Source organism: Nicotiana tomentosiformis, chromosome 12 (genome assembly GCF_000390325.3).
Source record: "Nicotiana tomentosiformis chromosome 12, ASM39032v3, whole genome shotgun sequence".
NCBI lineage: Eukaryota > Viridiplantae > Streptophyta > Magnoliopsida > Solanales > Solanaceae > Nicotiana > Nicotiana tomentosiformis.
This window is the reverse complement of record NC_090823.1, coordinates 83274383-83298642: the sequence shown is the minus strand read 5'-3', so window position 1 is coordinate 83298642 and position 24260 is coordinate 83274383. Positions and strand designations below refer to the sequence as shown.

The 24260-nt window shown below is 38.8% G+C and overlaps 2 protein-coding genes across 2 annotated transcripts; one reads left to right on the top strand and one right to left on the bottom strand.

Annotated features, from left to right (window-relative positions):
* The first annotated feature begins 5218 nt into the window (after window positions 1-5218).
* LOC104106181 (thioredoxin-like 3-1, chloroplastic) lies at window positions 5219-7283 on the top strand. Its single transcript, XM_009614673.4, has 5 exons — window positions 5219-5611; window positions 5891-5965; window positions 6741-6807; window positions 6906-6923; window positions 7017-7283. The coding sequence occupies exons 1-5, from the start codon at window positions 5310-5312 to the stop codon at window positions 7113-7115; spliced, it is 561 nt and encodes a 186-aa protein (XP_009612968.1). The 5' UTR covers window positions 5219-5309; the 3' UTR covers window positions 7116-7283.
* A 1095-nt stretch (window positions 7284-8378) lies between these two features.
* LOC104106180 (uncharacterized) lies at window positions 8379-11087 on the bottom strand. The gene is made up of 3 exons (XM_009614672.4): window positions 10031-11087; window positions 8817-8896; window positions 8379-8728 (listed from the first exon to the last, which is right to left on the bottom strand). The coding sequence occupies exons 1-3, from the start codon at window positions 10919-10921 to the stop codon at window positions 8635-8637; spliced, it is 1065 nt and encodes a 354-aa protein (XP_009612967.1). The 5' UTR covers window positions 10922-11087; the 3' UTR covers window positions 8379-8634.
* Window positions 11088-24260: the final 13173 nt, after the last annotated feature.

Sequence of the window (24260 nt, the reverse complement as noted above, 5' to 3'; positions counted from 1 at the left end):
ACTGCGGCACTCTCCTGGTTGATCGACTGTTGATATTCAAATTTTGCTATGTGGTACGGAAGAATTTTAGAAGTATTTCTATTGAGATGATTGTGTATGATGTATTAGACATTCTGGCGGTGGATTTGGGATCATATATGGTGATTCATGTGTGCTATGGATATGGAGACTGGGAGTTCTCATGAGCGGATTGTTTCATGGGTGTGAACTGTGAAGTCATGGCCGAAGCTAGCCAGATGATAGTATGTGTTATGATTCAGTCATTGTGGGCTTTCAGATGGTTATTTATCTAATTGTGGGTGTCCGGAGTTGATTTGGGGGTCCATTGGTAGGCCCAATTAGGAAGTGTATTCTACACCGAGCAGGATTGGTTAGCTCCATACTGCTATTGTTGAGGGATGTACCATTCGATTGTTGTTGAACTTATTCGTGTTCTGAAATGATCTGTGAGTTACTCTTCTATGCTGCGAACAGTTGTGATCCGTTGGTATAAGCACACCTGGTGCGGTTCTATTTGGGCTTGATAGCGAAATTTGAGCGAGATGAGTAATTGGGTATTGCATGGTTGATGGTGTATGGGTTATGTTCTTTCGGGTTTTGTGTGGCATTATGTCATCTGCTTCTCCGTGGTTATGGTAATGCATTTTGAGTACTTGATGTCGGATTGCGCGTGGTTATTGATTTTGAGCATGATGACTAAGGTATTTCATATGGATCAGTGTTTGGATGGGGTCACGCATTGCAGGGGAGTTATGTTGAGATATGATCCCTTGTGTTAGATTCGTGTGTTTTGGTTCTACAGTGTGTGATAGGTTCTTAGCATTGCGTTGGGGTGGTACCCGTTGAGCTTGCGGGACGGTTCTCTTGATTGAGTCATTTTCGTGATTGAGTACATTTGGATTGTTGCTTATTGGTGCATGGATTGCACGGTTTGTGGCTCTGGGTAGTATTGGTGTTGCGTGTCAGTAGAGTAGTTGGTATTCTATAAGATGAAGTCGTCGGATCTAGGATGGGTGCTATCGGATTTGATTGTGGTATATTTGGAAGGATAATATCGGAAGTCGTCTTAGGAATTGGCTATAGTTCTTGTTGAAGAAGAGGGAGCTCCATGGCTTGTTGATTTGATGAATGGTTATGAGTTTCTACGTGTTCTTTCATTTTTTTAGAGTGAGGTTTTGTTAGATATGAGGTTTATTACCGGAATTGGGCTGTTTTGAGCAGCTTGGATTATGGTTGCGGTTTGGTACAACTTGTTCAGACTTATACGGTATGTAGGATATGAGATTCAGATCTTATAAGAAATTTCGGATGTTGGAAATTGGATTCTAAGGCTTGTGGGCTAGGTTGAATTGAGAAATTTCAGTTATGTTGTGTTATCGGACCTATATGGGATAGGGTGACGTGGGATCACCCCCGGGTATGTGCATGGTAAGGTTATATGTCGGTTTGAGGGTTTTGGGAACAACTCTTGGCACATTCGAGGATGAACGTATGTTTAAGTGGGGGAGAATGTAACGACCCAATCAGTCGTTTTGAGCATTTGCACTTCGCTCGGTATTTTACGGGCATGTGTAGCTCCGTATGATGTATTATGACTTATGTGAATCGCCGGTTTTGGGTTTCAGGTTATTCGAAATCGGTTTGGAAGAATGAATTTCATTATTGAAGCTTTAAGTTGAAAAAGTTTGACTTTTTGTGAAGTTGACCCCGGAATGATGTTATGATGGTTCTGTTAGGTCCGGATGGTGATTTTGGACTCGGGTGTATGCTTGGATTTTCATTTGGATGTTTCTATAAAGTTTCGGCTCAAATTGGCAAAAAATGGAAACTTGAAGGTTAGGAAAGTTCAAAAGTTTGACCGGAAGTTGACTTTGAAGATATCAAAGTCAACTTGTGGTTCCGGAAATTGGAATAGCTTTGTTATGTCATTTGGGACTTGTGTGCAAAATTTGGGTTCATTCCGGGTTGATTTGCTATGTTTCGGCACGAGTTATTGAAGTTAAAAAGTTCAAAGTTTATAGATTCGATTTGAGTTGTGATTCGTCGTTTTGATGTAGTTATGTGTGTTTTGAGGCCTCGAGTAGGTCCGTATTGTGTTATAGAACTTGTTGGCATATTTGGACGGGGTCCCGAGGGGATCGGGTGAGTTTCGGACGAGATTCAGATCATTTTATTTCATTTTTGGACTTTTGCTAAGTTGTTGGTTCTGGTGTGATCGCACCTGCGGCTGGTTTGCGCAGGTGCGATAGCCGTAGAAGCGACAGAAGTGTCACAGAGGCGAGGTGAGTGCTGGGTGAGGAAGACCGCAGAAGCGGAGATTTTGACGCATATGCGGATGCGCAGGTACGAGGTGATGGAGCGCAGGAGCGAGGTATTTCGCAGGTGCGGATGGTGGCTCGCACCTGCGATGTCGCAGAAGCGGATATGTTGTCCGCTGGTGCGAGGGTCGAGTCCTCAGCTGATTTCGCAGAAGTGGAGGTTATGTCGCAGAAGCGATGCCGCAGAAGCGGCTAATGTGCCGCAGGTGCGAAAATGCTGGCAGAAGCTATAAATCGGGGTTTTGGTTCTTTCTTCATATTTTGAGATGTGGGACTCGGATTGAGGCGAGTTTTAAAGAAAATTTCATCACAAGGGTTGGGGTAAGTATTCTATACTTGGTTTTGATCTTATTCTACGAATCTATCATCATTTTTGGCAATGGGTTGATGAATTTTAAAGAGAAATTGGGGGTTTTAGCCTAAAGTTTCATAAAACGAATTTTTGAGTTTTGAATATCGATTCAGAGTCGGATTTGAGTGAAACTAGTATGGTTGGACTCGTAATTGAGTGGGTTGTCGGATTTTATGAGTTTTGTCGGGTTCCGAGGTGCGTGTCCGGGTTGGACGTTTTGGCCAATTTTAGGCTTTTGATTAAAGATTCGACCTTTTTCATTTGGAATTGTTTCCTTGGTCTTTATTTGATGTATTTGAGTTGCTTTTGGCTAGTTTTGAGTCATTCGGAGGTCGCTACGTGCTAGATGGCATTTTTGGAGCATCGCTTAGCTTGCTCGGCATTGGTATTAGCTCGTTCGAGGTAAGTAACTCTTCTAAACTTAGTACTAAGGGTATGAAACCCCGTAATACGTGTTATGTGATTGGTGTTGAGGTGACGCTCATGCTAGGTGACGGGCGTGTGGGTGTGCACCATTTGAATTGGGACTCTGTTGCTTCTATGACACTGTATAGTGGTCCTACTTTGTTGATATTCGTGTTTCCACCATGTGATAAAGTAGTTCAGCTGTCAATCATGCTAGATATCATGTTTAGGCATTATGCCGACACTGTTTGGACCCATAGTGTCGTTTCTTACTGTCATCTCATTGATTTCATTGATATTTCGTACTCACTCATATCCATACATTCATATCATATCTCAGTCTCAGTTATTATATATTGATACATTATATCATTGTTGTCGGACTAGTTTCATGATATTGTGAGCTTGTGAGTAAGACTGGAGAGATTGATGACTGAGTGAGGTCGAGGGCCTGAGTGAGAGTGATATTTTGGGATCGGGTTGCACGCCGCAGCATGCTATATTGATTATATTTTATAGGATCGGACTGCACGCCGCATCGATATATTGATTACATTTTATGGGATCGGGCTGCACACCGCAGCGATATAGCGCTTGGGCTAAAAGAGCCCCTCTGGAGTCTGCACACCCCGAGTGAGCGCAGTCGACTATATATATGTGGATCGGGCTGCACGCCGCAATAGGTATTATACAATGCTGAGTGATTGAGTGTCCTGAGCATAGTGAGAGAGAATGCGAGACAGTGAGATTGAGTACTCTGAGAATGTGAGTACATGAGCTCATCATCGAGATGCATTGCATTTGACATGCGTACCTGAGATACATGCATAGAGGTGCATTCCTTCTACTACCTAGTTTTGGGGACATTTATGATTTTACCTGTATCTTGACATGTAGGCATAGAGAAGTACTTTCCTCATGCTATTTGAAAATGAAACATCTTACTATTTGTTGAAAGGATTTGTAGGAAAATCACAGTTTTCAAACTTACTCGTATTTTGGCATTTTCGGTAAAAGATTTGGGTTTTCACTTAGATACTTGGAAAGCATACCTATTTTTCGGGAACTGTGAACGAACTGAGCATTTTATTTCTGAGATACCTCGTTTAGTACTTGTACTATGCTGTTATGAACTGTTATGGAATATTGGTGTTGGACCCGACCTTTGTGTTAGCTCATCACTACTTTCAACCTAAGGTTAGGTTTGTTACTTACTGAATACATGGAGTCAGTTGTACTCATACTACACTTCTGCATCTTGCGTGCAGATGTTGGCTGTTGATGTTGCTGTAATCGATGAGAGATGGATTGAAGATGTACCTGTGTCCCGGTTGTAGTTGCCTCTTGTTCGTGGTAGCCTTAGATCTATAAAACTCTGTTAATGTACTTTTCAAACAGACGATATATTTATTTCATTTCAGCTTTGTGAATTCTATTCTTAGAAGCTCATGATTTGTACACCAGTCCTTGAAAAATGTATAAGATTCAGTAAATTATTTCGTTTAATTGTCTTGTTAATATCATTGGAATTAGATAGTTACTAGTTGACTTACCTAGCGGGTTGTGTTAGGTGTTATCACAACCAATGGATTTGGGGTGGTGACACAAACTGACTTTACGAATAGATGCACAATAAAGAAGAAGTGCTCTGATTCAAGTATTCAAATGGGAATGGAGTCCTGGACATAGTAGCTGTGCTAAGATGATTCATTAATTATTTTTCAGAATTTTGATTCAAAAACCTTATCGAGCATCGGTCCAATACAAAATTTTACTTCTTCATTTTTACATAATCAATTAATTATACTGTAGAAAATGTCCAATTGAACAATAATATTGAGAATATCATTGAGATTTGTCATAAATGCAGTTAAAACTATGATCTCTTGCTACAATTTTGGGGAAGTATATATTTCATTTCCCGAGGAAAAAAACATACATTTCATTTGTCAAAGAAGGAAAGTTCATAAGATAAAGGTTTCCAAATGGCCAAAGGGTCAAGGAAAAGCCACTCTACTACAAGTGGGTCCAAAGCCCAAATGGTCCTTTTCCTTGAAGAAAATTCCATCTCAATGGAAGGATAAGTGGATAAGCGTTTTCTTTAAGAAATAAATTAAGAATAAAAAAAATATCTACTAGTAAATGAAAAAAGAAAAAAAAAAAAACTCATTGACTCAAATATCTTATCCTTCATTAAACCGACTGTTCTTGCTTGTTCAAACAACTGCTAAAAGATGTCAATTTTAGCACCAAATTTCCAAATTCTGTATAGAGAAATCCACCATAGAGAGCAGCATCATCAGGTTAGGAACAACGGTGGGAGTTTGAATCTGCTAAAATCATATGAATTTTGTTTTGTAGATAAAAGAAGAGGTGATTGGAGGAAAACAATAAAGAAAGAGTGGAGAATGCATGCCTCCTGGCTAGACATGTCAAGACCCAGTACAGTGGAGATGCAACCCATTGAGAATAGTGAACAACTTGACCAGATTTTAGCCTCTGCTAATGAGCTTTCACAACCCATCATCATTGATTGGTAAAATCCTTCTCTTTCCTTCTTTGTGATTAGAAAAAAGAATGTGGTTAAATGGTAAATTTTTCCTTTTTACTAGCGGTCTCGAATTCGAAGTTTAAGAGTCTTTTTACGTCGTAATTTCAAATTCCGAACACCATTTGGTTATTTTTTTATATAAGTGATAATTGTATGGATTTCTTTTTTTTTACTTCATGTTCTGCATTTTTGTAAAGAAAAAAGAAAGAAACAAATTCATAGATTTGTAGTTAGATTGATTTGTTTATAGCAAATGGTTGATAGGATGGCTGCTTGGTGCCGGAAATGCATTTATTTGAAGCCAAAATTGGAGAAACTTGCAGCTGAGTTTGATACCAAGTAAGCCCTTTTCAACTTCTCTTTCATGTCTTCATAAATTAACAATCTTTTGAATAGTTGATAGCTCTTTCTTTTATTGCTTTCTTTATTTTTATGATTAGATTTCAGTCTCAATTGTAAACTCACCGATGTATATAAGTGAGATTTTAAAAATGGTTAACTTTACATTGATCCAAATATGGCTTTTGTTTAACCACTAAAATAATGTATCAACAGACGGCCTAAAAGCAAATTTTGAGTAATCTTTGCCGCTACAGTAGAAGCCTCCCTTACGTCAAGGGAATTCAATAATTTATATACATACAAAAGAAGTTTGTTCTACCCTATTTGCACAGTACGATTTTGCGACGAATGGATCCAACTCTTCAGGTCGAGTTATGTAGCTCCGCACCGCTAAATCATTATGCTTTCCCCAAAAGTTGAACAGCTCCCTACCTCAGACGAGAGTGACAATAACTCAGTAAATTATTTACTCAATAACTACCCGTATAGTTGCAGAAGTTCAATGATCTTTGAATGCTATGGTTATGTATTCTTACGAAGGATTGGTCGACGAAATATAAACTGAAGACTGAACCTGATATACCCCCGAACAATACATTTTTATTACCACGAGATATATGATTCCAAACGAAGATGGCTAATATTGTTGTTGACATTGAGCATATTTTTAACATTCCAAGTCTCATTTGGTCAAATGAAAACATGTCTGTCTTGCTCTCTCCCTTGGCGTGGTTTTAGATATTTGATATCTCCTTCTTCCTCTTTTTCGTAGACTCAAATTCTACTACGTGGATGTGAATAAGGTACCACAATCTTTAGTGAAGCGCGGAAACGTCTCAGTAAGTATTGTTCTTGGCAAATCTCTAGTATTTTTGCTGCCTCTTTGTTCATGTTCTTGGTTTGCCAGCTAATTTGATTCTTGTTTTATGGTCTTCAGAAAATGCCAACAATTCAGGTAAGCAGAAGTCTGGATTCCTCATCATTTCGAAATGAAAAAAAAAACCTGATTGAAAAATAAAGCTATCAACTTGTTTCATTTTGATTGCAGTTGTGGAAAGATGGGGAGATGAGAGCAGAGGTGATTGGAGGGCACAAAGCATGGCTTGTAATTGAAGAAGTGAGAGAAATGATCAAAACCTTCGTATAATATGTTGCCAGGAAAAACTGAGGACTGCCTCTTCTTGTTCATAAACTGCAATTTGCTATCTGTCCAAAATTAGACATCAATTTGTATATTCAGCAAAGGGCATTTCAATATGTACAGTTGTTACACCATTTGTATTATCAAAAGAAAGTGAACTGGTGATGTTGGAAATTGGAACTTCGCAAGAAACAGATGCATAAGGTGATGTTTCCTAGTGGATCATAGTGGTTGGCTGGTTCCTTGATCTTTACATTATTAAAAATTGTTCGAGAGGAATAAATAGGGCCAAAAATAGAAACTAAAAAGCTAAACACAAAATATCTTGCACTTCTATTCTCCATATGGATGTCAAATTGTCTCCAAACCTTCAAACTCTTCGAATGCATATACGCCTGATTCTAGAAAATGTTAGTGTGATTTGCCTGCATATAGCTAAAACTACTCGAATTCGACGAGACCTTGCATTTCCACTTCTAAAAGCTAAAGCAAAGTGTGTTGGATACAGTACTAATCATCAAGTTATCATCTTTGAAATCCCACGTCCAAAACGATGACACCCTCCAGAGTCCAGTGTAGCATCTACTCATCCAACTCGCTCAATAACTGCTACCACACATTGCCTAACATAACTGGAGAGCAGGTAAACAGCAGCAACCACAAACAGCAACATCAGAGCTAGTCTTAACGTTCTCAGCTGAACCCGTTTCTGTCATAGAAACAGGATATTTACCCCATCCTCCTAGTGATCCGAAAATGAAATACTTTTCTTCATAACTTCAACACACAGAGTTACCAGATTTCTAACTTCAGTAGGAGCACTTTGCATCACTTTCACCTATTGATCTTTTTCTTCTGTAGAAGCTTAGGAATGGCCCCCAATAACTTTCTGTTTGCATTTCCAACGAGATTCTATCAATTGAATAAAGTACACACATACAGATAGTATACCATGGACAGTTTAAGCGACTGTGAACCTACCTACTGCAATATCCCTTATACACTGTTCTATTTTGAGCACAAGGAGAGAAACAAACATATGCAACAGTCAAGTATCCGCAATGCATGAGATAAAATTAGTTAGAGATATCAAAATGAGGCATACACGTAAAATAATGAAAAGGTACCATATGATAACTGATGTAACCACCCTTTTTCTCTATATCTAAGAATGTGAGAGACCCTAACACAACCGAGCAGGCAAGATACAAGAAATCAATACAAGGAACATAATAACAAAATAATGAAATGAAACACTATATCCAGCGCTCAACCAGCAAAGAAGAATTAAGTTTCATTGAAGACAAATTGAATAAGTTTCATGGAACACAAATTCTACAAGTTCACCGTCAAATTTTGTTATTAAGCTAGAAAAACCTGACAATCAACCTAAGGAAAAGTTCAATTGAACAGACTCTTAGGTCCATGGTGTCCGCAAGAGTTGATCTTGATCAAACAGGCCCATTCAGTTTTTGCAGCCTATATTGTAGGAGCATCAATTGTAAATTTCCACCCTTTAGAAAATTTAGATTCCAAAACCAAAAACAGCCCGTATCCTGTGGAAGATAAGGTCCCGCCATCCTCTCTCCGTATTCTCCACAACAGTTGCATTACCATATCTGCACCACCATAGCAAATATGAGAAGAAAAAATCGCATTATCATATATAAGCAAACTAACATAGGTAAATAGATAACTACAACGGACCTGTCTTCCTCTGGTACATCTGTATGCGTCAGCTTGACAACTGTAACTCCAGATCCAGGCTCCTCAAAAGTAATTCGGACCTGCAACAATCATCACCAGAGATGCATCAAGAAAAAACCACCATTCTCCATCAGACACATTTATGTGGCATTGTGGCTATAGGCTGGCAAGTCGCGACACGCCATCACACGGTCACAGTTCCATCTAAAAGGTCAGCCCAGTGTACAAAACATCCCGAATTTATGCAGGGTCCAGAAAGGCCGCACCCTAAGGGGTGTGATGTAGATAGCTTACCCTAATGCAAGCATTAGTGGCTGCTTCCACAGCTCGAACTCGTGGCCTATAAGTCACAGTTACAGTTCCATCTATTTAAACATATTGACCACACTGTAAAAAGAAAACAAGTGGCAACAGGCGAGGTAAAGAGAGTTTTAAATTCAGACAAATCAATTCAAACTACATTGTTGATAGTTGATCCACCAAATTTTGTGGAAGAAGAACCATTCCACAACCCTGTTTCATTCAAGCAGGATTGAATGAATCCGGGAGTGGACTAGAGTTAGACTTGGACTTGAATTTTTTGTAGAATCAAGTTCAAAAATCATTTCTTAGATTCCGTTGAATTGTACTGAATCCATTTTCAATTATAAAGCGAACAGTTACCTTCGCTTTATATCACTGCTTAAATTCTACTTTTAGTAAGAGCCTAAAGTAATGATACATTAAATAGATATCACAACCTCCATAGTCCATCACCAGCCAATCTACGCATGTAGTCCCTGTGCTTATATTAAAATGTCGTATCTACAAAACAATAACACTGGCCAAGATTATATTGTTCCTTGTATAACTGGCCTCCAGTCTTCTACTAAGCTAACAAAAGGATTAGTTACACCAGCGAGAACTCTTTAGACTATAGGATTTGACCTCACAATCTGGCCACAAACTTGCATCTTTTGTCTATTAAGATGGAACATTTGAACCAAAAAAAGATGAATACTAGTCAAGTTACCTAGAACATAACTCATTCTACACACTATACACACATAGAAGATTATATACTCCATCAGTCAATCAGCTAAATCAAATCCAAATTAGTTGAGGTTGGCTATATCAATTCTTCAGCTTCCAGACCCTATCCAGATATATTTCATTCCAATACAAAACAATTTTCCATATTTAACATAAAAGATTACTATTGATATTGAGGTTACCATGGACTGGACGCCATCAGGCCAGCTACCAAACCGCCATTTCTGAACAATCAATTTGCCTTCCTGCAACTCCACATTAGTTCCTGTAACTGACCCATCAAATATACTAAACTCCCCTCCCACCTCTTTGCTTATCCTTGCATTACTCTGTGTAAAACCCTTCCATCTTTTCTCATCCATCAATATCTCAAACAAATCCTTCGCCCTACAACTAAACTTCTCCGTCATCGTAATTGTCTTAAACCCTTCCTTCTTCTTCTCCTTCTTCACCACACCCTTTGCCTTCTCATCCACAGCAACCGGAGCCGAAGCCGGAGCCGAAGAGACAACATTTCCGGTGCCGGTGGGTTTTTTAGCTAATTTTTTCACCTCAGCTTCATCCTTAGCGGGCCCACCATTTGCCATAGCATTAACATACGCCTTCACTTGCTCTAAAACAAACGGCTTTCCTTTTTCAACAAAGGCATCCTTCATTTTTTTCCCGATGGGTCCATCTTCTTTTACATTAACCTTAATCTCCGGTTCTTCATCAGCATTCTCGTCGGCTATATAAGGAATTTCAACATTCCCTTCAATTTTCGTCACACTATTATTATCAGCTTCTTTTAATTCCCCTTCCCAGGAGAGAATTAAATTCAATTCGTAGCCCGGAATTATTTTCCCCTTACGGATATTGACGTAGGCTTCTCCTTCGAGTTTCTCGAGGTTTTTTGTGCGTATTTTGAGGTTGTTCTCGCCGTTAATTAGGGTTTTGTTGGATAAGAGGTTAGTGAGGAAGTTGCGAGACCATTCGAGGCAGTCAGTTTCAGCCCAGTGCCAATTATGAACGTTGGTGCCATCGGCTCGGTCTTCTACGATCCATCGTTTGTCTCCTTCTCCAAGACGGGCCATTCTGCGGCGGCGCGGCGGCGGAATACGGTGGTAATATGAGCAGCGTGCGAGAGAGGAGATGATTCTGTGTTGGGGAGTGCGTAGAGGACAAGTGCAACACAGTGAGATTTCGAGAGATAGAGAAAAGAGAAGGTAGTGCAGAGGTTTTACAGGGTTCCAATGGTGCCTATTTGTTTGGAAGGATCCAGAAACTGAATTTTTTAGTTCTCAATTTCACCTGAACCTATTTTCTTTTTACTCCGTGCAAAAAAGAATGATCTTTTTTTTATTTAAAAATAATTTATCTTTATTCAATAATTTATATCCACACAAAATATATATGACTCATTTTATACCACAAGTTCAAAAGTCTTCTCTCTTTTCTTAAATTTCGTACAGACTCAAATAAGTTCACATAAATTGAAACGGGGGAGTATTTGTGTTTGGTTGCCTTTTTACATTAACAACTAATGTATTTGACCGCGCGATATAAAATTATTTTTCACGTGCAAATATTTTAATTAAAATATAGTGATAATTCTTTTGAAATTATTTTTATCCTAGTTATTGTCAAAATTCGAAATTCACACCTTTAGAACCGTGATACCACCTAACATTTCGCTTGCTAGGCAAGCCAACGTTAGAATAATATTAGACATTTTAAAATAATTTTAAATTAATTAATAACAAAGAAACAATTGCGGAAGTAAAGTCTGAAATATAGTGTGTAATCCATAATAATAGCGATGTCTAAATACCATCCCAGAACTGGAGTCATAAGTGCACGAGCTGCTAGAATAATACAAATAAAGGTCTAAATAAAATTCAAGCTGTTTGAAATATAATACACAACTGAGCCAATATAGAAGGGGACTTCAGAACTGCGAACGCTGGGCAGTTATACCTCAAGTCTCCACTGGTAGCTGTATCCGGGCAATCTACGGTACGCCGTTGGGACCAACTCCGAAATATGCACAAGAAATATAGAGTGCAGTATCAGTACAACCGACCCCATGTACTGGTAAGTATCGAGCCTAACCTCGACGAATTAGTGACGAGGCTATGACAAGACACGTACATAAACAACTTGTACAATTATATACAAATATGAAGTAACAATAATAAAATAAATAACAATTTATAAATTGGGCGGGAATATGCGAAAGGGAAGGATATAATAATTTTAGCAGGAGAAGTGTCACTTAGCAGCCAATTAATGTATCAACAATAAAATGAGCAATTGATAATATAAAAATAGCACGACACCACCCTCCGTGCTTTTACTCTCATTTGGCACGGCATCACCCTTCGTGCTTTTACACTCACAATTTGGCACGGCAACACCCTTCGTGCTTTTACACTCACAAATGGCACGGCAACACCCTTCGTGCTTTACACTCTTCCTTACCATGAAAATAATAATATAAATTCGGAAGAGTATTTAAGTGCGGGGATATACACTTATGAATCAATTCAATACCAAAATACCGGCTTCATCTTCCAAAATATTCATCAATAATTAAATGAATAATAATTTCACGAATAATGATCAAATAAGCATGTGGCAATTATTGCAGGAATTCAAGAATTTATATTTGATAAGGAATATGAGTGAAACAATTAATATAATAATTAATTCATGATTTAAAACGATTTATAATTTTTTAAGTAATTATGCAAACAATTAATTTGACGACGTATAGACACTCGTCACCTTGCCTATACGTCATACACATGCATCTCACATAACAAATAATTTAAGGGTTCTATTCCCTCAAGTCAAGGTTAACCATGACACTTACTTTGCTTGCAACCAAATTCAAGAATCCAATAAACCTTTGCCTCGCGAATTCGTGTCCGAACCTCAAATCTAGTCATAAACAATTCAATATACTCAATATAAATCGTAGGAATTAATTCCATATGAATTTGCTAATTTTTCGGATTAAAATCTGAAATTCATCTCAAAAATTAACAGTGGGGCCCACGTCTCGAATCTCGAAAACACTTACGAAATCCGAACACCCGTTCCGAGACGAGTCCAACCATACAAAAATTACCAAATTCCGACATCATAATAGCTCTCAAATCCTCATTTTACATTTTGGAAGATTTTACAAAAATTCTAATTTCTTGCATCTAAATCCGAAGTAAGTGATGAATATAGACATGGATTTATGAAATATAAACACTTTTGGTTATAGAATACTTACACACTTCAAAGTCGTAAAAATCCCCTTTGAAATCGCCCAAATTCAAGACTTAAAACTCAAAAATGAGTAAAAATGGCGACTTCCGAATTTATAGGCTCTGCCCAGTCATTTTTGCATCTGCGGATAAAAGTTCCGCATTTGCGGACTCGCATTTGTGAGACAAGGCTCGCATTTGCGGTGCCAGGCTGCCAAGTGAAGTTCCGCATCTGCGGACATTCCTGTCGCACCTACGACATCCGCTTTTGCGCAAAATTGCCTCACCTGTGAAGACCCCAGGCCAGCCCAGTCCCGCATCTGCGCAATTTCTCCGAACCTGCGGCATCGCACTTGCGGCCAAGACCCTCGCAGGTGCGATTACATCAGAGGCAACAAATTTTCAGAATTTGCTTAAGTTTACAATTTGATCTGATTTTGATCCGAATCACACTCGGGGTATTCGGGACCCCGTCCGAGTATATCAACCAGTCCCGTAACATAACGCGGACTTACTCGGGGTCTCATATCACGTCAAACAACGCTGAAATTACAATTCACACCTCGATTCGAACTTTTAACTTTTAAACTTTTCAATTTACAAATCTCGTGCCAAAACATATTAAATGAATCCGGAATGACTTAAAATTTGGCACACAAGTCATAAATGGCATAACGGGGCTATTCCAATTTCCAGAATCGGATTCCTGCTCCAATATCAAAAAGTCAACTCCGTGGTCAAACTTGAAAATCTTAAGCCTTTAAATTACTAGTTTCCGTTAAACGGTCATAACTTGAGCTAGGGACCTTAAAATTAAATTTTGGGTATATGCCCAAGTCCCAAATCACGATACGGACCTACCGAAATTGTTAAAATACTGATATGGGTCCGTTTGCTCAAAATTTTGATCAAAGTCAACTCAGTTGAGTTTTAAGGCTCTATTTCATATTTTAATCTATTTTTCACATAAAAACTTTCCGGAAAATTATACGGACTACGCACGTAAGTCGAGAAATGATGAATAGTGCTTTTCGAGGTCTTAGAATACAGAATTAATTATTAAATTTAAAGATGACCTTTTGGGTCATCACATTCTCCACCTCTAAAACAAACGTTCGTCCTCGAACGGAATTAGAAAAAGTACCTGAGCTAGTGAAAAGGTGTGGTTATTTACTTCGCATGTCCAACTCGGACTCCCAGGTAGATGCATCTACCATCTTACCTCTCCATTGCACTCGAACTGAAGGATAACTCTTAAACCTCAACTGTCGGACCTGTCGGGCTAGAATAGCTATCAGCTTATCCTCAAAAGTCATATCTTTGTCCAATTGGACTGGGGTGAAATCTAACAAATGGGACGGATCACCATGATATTTTCGAAGAATAGAAACATGGAACACCGGATAAACTGCTGATAAACTGGGTGGTAGTGCAAGCCTGTAGGCTACTTCACCCACCCTTTCAAGAATTTTGAAGGGTCCAATATACCTAGGGCTCAACTTGCCCTTCTTCCCAAATCTCATTATACCTTTCATAAGTGAAACCCGGAGCAATGTTCTTTCTCCAACCATGAATACAATATCACGAACTTTATGGTCGGCATAACTCTTTTGCCTAGACTGAGCTATGCGAAGTCGATCCTGAATAACCTTGATCTTATCCAAGGCATCCTGTACCAAATCGGTACCCAACAACCGAGCCTCTCCCAGTTCAAATTAGCCAACTGACGAATGGCATCGCCTCCCGTATAATGCCTCATATGGCGCCATCTGAATGCTCGACTGGTAACTATTATTATAAGCAAACTCCGCAAGTGGCAAGAACTGATCTAAGAATCTCCAAAGTCTATAACACAGGCACGAAGCATATCTTCCAATATCTGAATAGTGCGCTCTGACTGTCCGTCTATCTGTGGATGAAATGTTGTACTCAACTCAACCCGCGTGCCTAACTCACGCTGTACAACCCTCCAAAAGTGTGAGGTAAACTACGTACCTCGATCTGAAATAATAAAGACGGGCACACCGTGAAGGCGGACAATCTCACGAATATAAATTTCAGCTAACCGTTCTGAAGAATAGGTACTGTCACTGAAATGAAATGTGTTGACTTGGTCAACCTGTCCACAATGACCCAAACTGCATCAAATTTTCTCTAAGTTTGTGGGAGCCCAACAACAAAATCCATAGTGATACGCTCCCACTTCCACTCGGGAATTTCTAACTTCTAAAGCAAACCACCAGGTCTCTGATGCTCATATTTGACTTGCTGACAATTTAGACACCGAGCTACAAATGCAACTAGATCCTTCTTCATTATCCTCCACCAGTAATGTTGCCGCAAATCTTGATACATTTTGGCAGCACCTGGATGAATAGAATACCTAGAATTGTGGGCCTCTTCTAGAATTAATTCACGAAGCCCATCCACATTAGGCACACAAATACGACCCTGCATTCACAGAACTCCATCTTCCCCCACAACAACCTGTTTGGAATCACCGTGCCGCACCGTGTCCTTAAGGACAAGTAAATAAGGATCATCATACTGCTTCTCTCTGATGCGCTCATATAAACAACACCGAGCGACTGTGCAAGCTAGAACCCGACTGGGTTCTGAAACATCTAACCTCACGAACTGATTAGCCAAAGTCTGAACATATGTAGCTAATGGTCGCTCACCAACCGGAATATATGCAAGACTGCCCATACTCATAGCCTTTCTACTCAAAGCATCAGCCACCACATTGGCCTTTCCGGGGTGATACAAAATAGTGATATCATAATCTTTCAACAACTCTAACCATCTTCTCTGCCTCAAATTGAGATCTTTTTGCCTGAACAGATACTGCAGGCTACGACGATCAGTAAATACCTCACACGAGACACCGTAAAGGTAATGTCTCCAAATCGTCAAAGTGTGGACAATGGCTGCCAATTTTAAGTCATGAACAGGATAATTCTTCTCATGAACTTTCAACTGTCGCGACGCATATGCAATCACCCTGCCATCTTGCATCAATACTGCACCAAGCCCAATGCGAGATGCATCATAATACACCGTATAAGATCCTAAACCTGTGGGTAATACCAGCACTGATGCCATAGTCAAAGCAGTCTTGAGCTTCTGAAAGTTCAACTCACACCCATCTGACCATCCGAATGGAACTCCTTTCTGGGTTAGTCTGGTCAATAGGCTTGCTATAGATGAAAACCCTTCGACGAATCGATGATAATAACTTGCTAAACCCAGGAAACTCCGTATCTCTATAACCGAAGTAGGTCTAGGCCAATTCTGAACAGCCTCAATCTTCTTAGGATCCACTTTTATGCCTTCTGCCGATACAACATACCCTAAAAAGGCAACTGAGTTTAACCAAAATTCACATTTTGAAAATTTGGCATATAACTGATTATTCTTCAAAGTCTGAAGTACACTCCGAAGATGTTGATCATGATCCTCTCGACTGCTGGAGTAAATCAAGATATCATCAATGAATACAACTACAAAAGAATCCAAATAGGGCTTGAACACGTGATTCATCAAATCCATAAATGTTGCTGGGGCATTGGTCAGCCCAAATGACATCACTAGGAATTCGTAATGCCCATACCGAGTCCGAAAATGTGTCTTAGGAACATCAGATGCCCTAACCTTCAACTAATGCTAACCAGACCTCAAATCGATCTTTGAAAATACCTTGGCTCCCTGAAGCTGATGAAATAAGTTATCAATTCTTGGCAACAGATATTTATTTTTGATAGTGGCCTTGTTCAACTGCCGATAATCTATACACATCCGTATAGAGCCATCTTTCTTCTTTACAAATAGTACTGGTGTACCCCAGGGCGAGACAGTGGGTCTAATGAATCCCTGATCAAGCAAGTCTTGTAATTGCTCCTTCAATTCTTTCAACTCTGGCGGGGCCATACGGTAAGGTGGAATAGAAATGGGCTGAGTGCCCGGAGCCAAATCAATACAGAAGTCAATATCTCTGTCGGGTGGCATCCCCGGCAAATATGCAGGGAATACTTCTGGAAATTCACGAACAACTGGTACTGAGTCCATAGAAGGAACATTCGCACTGGGATCGCGAATATAACCCAAATAGGCTAGACACCCTTTCTCGACCATACGTCGAGCATTCATATAAGAAATAACCCTGCTGGTAGTATGACCAAGAGTTTCTTTCCACTCTAATCGAGATAACCCCGGCATGGCTAGGGTCACCATCTTGGCATGAAAATCCAATATAGCATGATAAGGTGATAGTCAATCCATACCCAAGATGACATCAAAATCTACCATATCAAGAAGTAGAAGATCCACACTAGTCTCAAGACTACCAATAATAACCACACACGAACGATAGATATGATCTACTATAACAGAGTCTCCCACCAGTGTAGATACGCACACAGAAGCACTCAGAGAATCACAAGGCACAACCAAATATGAAGCAAAATAGGAGGACACATAGGAATAAGTAGATCCTGGATCAAATAGAACTGAAACATCTCTATGAAAAACTGGAATAATACCTGTGATCACAACATCAGATGACTCGGCCTCAGGCCTAGCTGGAAAAGCATAAAATCGGGGCTGGGCCCCACCACTCTGAACTGTGTCCCTAGGACGGACTCTAACTGGCTGGTCTCCACCTATAACAGCCTGACCTCCACCTCTAACAGTCTAACCTCCACCTCTAACTGTCTGACCCCTACCTCTAGCTGGCTGAGCAGGAGGTGAAACAACCGGTGCTGGAACCATAGCACGAGAACCCTGCTACTGCATGCTGCCCTAAGACATGAGGCAGAATCTAGCAATGTGCCTTGGATCACCACAAGTATAACAAGACCTCGGCTGCTGTGACTGCTGACCCGAACGGTTGAATAACCGCTGTAGTGACTCTGGAGTGGTGGTGCACTGATAGGATCTAAATGTGCACTAAATGTTGGCTGCCTAGAGTAAGGCATAATAGGATTGTGACTCCATGAAGCACCGAAAAATGCCTGAAGTGCTGAATGAAACAGTCTGGGAGGATAACCCCTACCAAAATTACCCCTGCCTCCAGATGAGGCACCACTGAAACCACCAAACTGATGAGGTCTCTTATCAGACCTCTGCCCTCTCTCCTATGCAAGAACCATCTCGACCCTCCTCGCGACATTAGCAGCCGTCTGAAAGAAAATCTCACTTTCGGCCTCCTTGGCCATCTGAAGCCTGATAGGGTGAGTGAGTCCCTCAATAAACCTCCCCACTCTCTCTCCCTCGGTAGGTAGTAAAAGGAGAGCATGACGGTCTAAATCCACAAAACAGGATTTATACTGAGTGACAGTCATACTGCCCTGCTGTAGACGCTCAAATTGCCTGCGGTAATCATCTCTCAATGTGATAGGGAGAAACTTCTCTAGAAATAGCCGTGAGAACTATTCCCAGGTCAATGCAGAGAGTCCAACTGGTTTGGTCAATGTATAATCTCTCCACCACCTCTTGGCAGAATCCATCATATGAAATACAGCAAAATCGACCCCATTGGTCTCAACAATACCTATGTTCCGCAGTACCTCATGGCAGCAGTCAAGATAATCTTGTGGGTGCTCAGAAAGTGTATCACTGAAGTGAAATGGAAAGAGTTTAGTAAAATTATCCAGTCTCAATAAGGCCTCAGAAGATATAGCGGGACTATCACCGGCATGTTCCGCAACAACTGGTTGAATTACCCCAACTGGCGGGGCTACTGGAGTCTGATTCTGAGGAGCCATCTGCTCCGGAGCGGGAGTAGTGGGAGTTTGTGCTCCTCCCCCAGCCTGTGAGACGGCTGGTGTTACTGGAAATGTACCATTCTCGGCCACGCCCTCCATAAGACTTACCAAACGGACTAGAGCGTCCTAAAGCACTAGAGTAGCTATAAATCCTTCCGGGACCTGAACTGGTCCAACTGGTATAGTCTGAACTGGAACCTCCTCCTGAAGATCCACCTAAGGTTCTACAACAGGTGCTGCTGCTCGAGCTCTAGACTGAACTCTACCTCTGCCTCTGCCTCTGCCTCGGCCTTTAGCACGACCTCGGCCTCTACCCCTGGCCATAGTTGCCACCGGGGGGCTCTGGACCCTGTCCGTCGGTAGATGTATTATGTGTTTTCGCCATCTGCGAGAGAATAAGAATAGAATGGTTCAATTATCGATGATAGAATAAAATCGCACGACATGATAAGAAAGAAGTGATATTGTTCCTAAACTTCATAGCCTCTGAGAGATAAGTACCGACATCTCTGTACCGATCCTTCAGACTCTATTAAGTTTGCTCGTGACTCATGAGACCTATGTAACCTAGTGCTCTGATACCAACTGTCACAACCTGAAATTCCCACCTTCGGGACTGTGATGGCGCCTAATATTTCACTTGCTAGGCAAGCCAACGTTAGAATAATATTAGCTATTTAAAAATAATTTTAAATTTATTAATAACAAAGAAATAATTATGAAAGTAAAGTCTAAAATGTAGTGTATAATCCATAATAATAGCGATGTCTAAATACCATCCCAGAACTGGAGTCACAAGTGCACGAGCTGCTAGAATAATACAAATAAAGGTCTAAATAAAATTCAAGCTGTTTGAAATATAATACACAACTGAGCCAATATAGAAGGGAACTTCAGAACTGCGAACGCTGGACAGTTATATCTCAAGTCTCTACTAGTAGCTGTATCCGGGCAATCTACGGTACGCCGTTGGGACCAACTCCAAAATATGCATAAGAAGTATAGAGTGCAGTATCCGTACAACCGACCCCATGTACTGGTAAGTATCGAGCCTAACCTCGACGAATTAGTGACGAGGCTATGATAAGACACGTACATAAACAACTTGTACAATTATATACAAATATGAAGTAACAATAATACAATAAATAACAATTTATAAATTGGGCGGAAATATGCGAAAGGGAAGGATATAATAATTTCAGCAGGAGAAGTGTCACTTAGCAGCCAATTAATGTATCAACAATAAAATGAGCAATTGATAATATAAAAATGGCACGATACCACCCTCCGTGCTTTTACTCTCATTTGGCACGGCATCACCCTTCGTGCTTTTACACTCACAATTTGGCACGACAACACCCTTCGTGCTTTTACACTCACAATTTGGCACGGCAACACCCTTCGTGCTTTTATACTCACAAATGGCACGATAACACCATTCGTGCTTTACACTCTTCCTTACCATGAAAATAATAATATAAATTCGGAAGAGTATTTAAGTGCGGGATATACACTTATCAATCAATTCAATACCAAAATACTGGCTTCACTTCCAAAATATTCATCAATAATTAAATGAATAATAATTTCATGAATAATGATCAAATAAGCATGTGACAGTTATTGCAGGAATTCAAGAATTTATATTTGACAAGGAATATGAGTGAAATAATTAATATAATAATTAATTCATGATTTAAAACGATTTATGATTTTTCAAGTAATTATGCAAATAATTAATTTGACGACGTATAGACACTCGTCACCTTGCCTATACGTCATACACATGCATCTCACATAACAAATAATTTAAGGGTTCTATTCCCTCAAGTTAAAGTTAACCACGGCACTTACCTCGCTTGCAACCAAATTCAGAATCCAATAGACCTTTGCCTCGCGAATTCGTGTCCGAAATCCTCAAATATAGTCATAAACAATTCAATATAGTCAATATAAATCGTAGGAATTAATTCCATATGAATTTGCTAATTTTTATACAAAAATTACCAAATTCCGATATCGGATTGGCTCTCAAATCCTCATTTTACATTTTGGAAGATTTTACAAAAAAATTATTATTTTTCATCTAAATCCGAAATAAGTGATGAATATAGACATGGATTTATGAAATATAAATAATTTTGGTTATAGAACACTTGCACACTTCAAAGTCGTGAAAATCCCCTTTGAAATCGCCCAAATCCGAGACTTAAAACTCAAAAATGAGTAAAAATGGCGACTTCCGAATTTATGGGCTCTGCCCAGTCGTTTTCGTATCTGCGGATAAAAGTTTCGCATTTGCGAGACAAGGCTCACATTTGCGGTGCCAGGCTGCCAGGTGAAGTTCCGCATCTGCGGACATTCCTGTCGTACCTGCGGCATCCGCTTTTGCGCAAAATTATCGCACTTGCGAAGACCCCAGGGCAGCCCAGTCCCGCATCTGCGCAATTCCTCCGCACTTGCAGCCAAGACCCTCGCAGGTGCGATTACATTAGAGGCAACAAAATTCCAGAATTTGCTTAAGTTCACAATTTAATCCGATTTCGATCCGAATCACACTCGGGGTACTCGGGACCCTGTCCGAATATACCAACCAGTCCCGTAACATAACACAGACTTACTCGAGATCTCATATCACGTCAAACAACGCTAAAATTATAATTCACATCTCAATTCGAACTTTTGAGTTTTAAACTTTTCAATTTGTAAATCTCGTGCCAAAACACATTAAATGAATCCGGAATGACTTCAAATTTTGCACACAAGTCATAAATGACATAACGGAACTATTCCAATTTTCAGAATCGAATCCCGGCTCTGATATCAGAAAGTCAACTCCGTGGTCAAACTTGAAAATCTTAAGCCTTTAAATTACTAGTTTTAGTTAAATGGTCATAACTTGAGCTAGTGACCTCCAAATTAAATTTCGAGCATACTCCCAAGTCCTAAATTATGATACGGACCTACCAAAACTGTCAAAATACTGATCCAGATCTGTTTGCTCAAAATATTGACCAAAGTCAACTCAATTGAGTTTTAAGGGTCTATTTCACATTTTAATCCATTTTTCACATAAAAACTTTTCGAAAAATTATACTGACAACGCACGCAAGTCGAGAAATGATGAATAATAATTTTTGGGGTCTTAAAATATATAATTAATTATTAAATTTAAAGATGATTTTTTCGGTCATCACACTTATCATCTTTCTACTTCAAATAAAAAGTACTTTCACTTTTCATGAATATGTTTGCATATATAGATAAACGTGTTTGCATGAATGTGTTTCCATCTTTATGTATATTAGTTTTTATAAGCGTGCGTTGCAATTTATTTCCTGTCAATTTCAGCCATCTTCAAAAATCTTAGGTAATATTTTTTACAGTTATATTATATTTGTTTTAGGAGGTACAAAAGTGTTACTATAGTGTAAAATTGTATCTGTCAATAGGGATTAAGTGACACATTTACAAATATAAAGGTATTGTATGTCGTTATTAAACATAATTAAATAAGAGAATATCGATCAGTCTTGTGGCGTAAGAATATTTAAATCTGTGCAATGATATTTATACCAGAACTCCCTAATTCAGGACATATGTGATATAAATATCCGTCAAATCATTTAGTTTAGACTCTGATATTTGTAAATGGTGAAGTCTCCTCTTCTGTTGAAAAACGATTATATTCATGTGAACTTCATTTAATATACTGATGTATCCAGCCCATGGGTATATATGTTATTCAATTAGGATTGAGACTCTAAATGATTTATTTAATCATTAAATGTGGTATTGTACAAAATAGCAAGGTTAATCGTTAGAAAAAATGGTGATTTTTGGTTATGCTAACCTGTATGTACGTAGACTTGCATCTCATGACAACAAATTTGTAAGTACATGTAACATTAATAGCAAAAATAAAATCAAAACTTAAATGAGATACAGTTACTCATAATTTAGTTTTCAGATGATTAAAAGGTGATTAGAATGACTTGAATGCCTTTTGTATAACAACTCCTAAGAATATGAATCCTTCTGGGATTATTTTGAGGTATGTAAAAGTCCAACAGATTTAAAAACTGAATATGAATTTGAGTAAAGAAAGTGTGCATACATTATATCATGGATATTTTGCATAAGCCACTATATTAAAAAATCAAATATTTAAAAGCAGTAAAATATGTTATGATGAAATAGATTTGATAATGCTTAAATAACCGCTATCAAAGTTTATTGGTATAAGCCTATAAGGAATCCTTTGTAGATGTTTGAGATTCTTCTTCGAATTTGTTCTGCATTATAGATACTTTTTCTTTTAGAAAATTTTTTCTTAGCTAAATATGTATTCATTATAATTGGACAGTTATTTGTAATTCCATCGTACCTTTTTTATTAGCTATCAGTAAACTAAAATATGTGTTCGGTTTGGCTGAGGAAGTTGGTGATTTTTTTATAAGTTATTAAATTTTAATTCATTAAATACGGCCAAGAAGATTAAACCAACCAGTTATCAAGCATGATAACTGGTTTAATAACTGGTTTAATTGTATTAAACCAATAATATATTCACAAAAGAAAAAGTCATATAAGCTTTAATATTTTGCTCTTCTGTATAGGTGCTTCTCACAATTACTGCTTCGTCTTCTCCTCTAAATTGTAAGTAAAGATAATGATCGGTTATTACTTATTAGGGTAAGAAGTGGTTCAACGTTTTTATCAAGCGAGAATTGGTATGTTTAAGAACTTCAATAAGTAGGATATTGTATCATAAAAGTTGGAATTTGATTGGTTTTAGAATTCCATGTAAAGTCATATTAGGAAGAGGTATTTTTATTCCAATTTTGTCCATGAACAATATATAAAACTATAACGACCCAACCAGTCGTTTCGACTTTTAGAACCCCGTTCCCCTAAATAAAACTCCCCGAATGAGTTTTTAATGATTTATGACTTGCGGTGATGGTTGGTTCGGAATTTGAAAGTGTTCGGGTTGGAATCGGAACACTTGGTTCCTTAAGTTGCCTTTAAAAGGCCAAGTTTGACTTCGGTCAACATTTTGAGAAAACGACCTCGGAATCGGAATTTGACGGTTCCAATAGGTTCGTATAATGATTTTGGATTTGGGCGTGTGTTCAAATCGAGTTTTGGATAACGTGGAAGTGTTTTGGCGCTTAATAGTGAATTAACTATTTGAAGGTTTAAAGTTCTTTAAATTTGGTTTGGAGTAGATTTTGGAGTAATGGAGGTCCATTTGGAATTTCGAGTTTGAGAATAGTTCCGTATAGTGATTTAAGACTTGAACACAAAATTTTGTATCATTGCGAGTAGTTTAAGTATGTTTCGGCGTATTGGAAGTAAATTAAAGAAATTAAAAATTTTAAGTTGAATCAAATTTGTTTGAG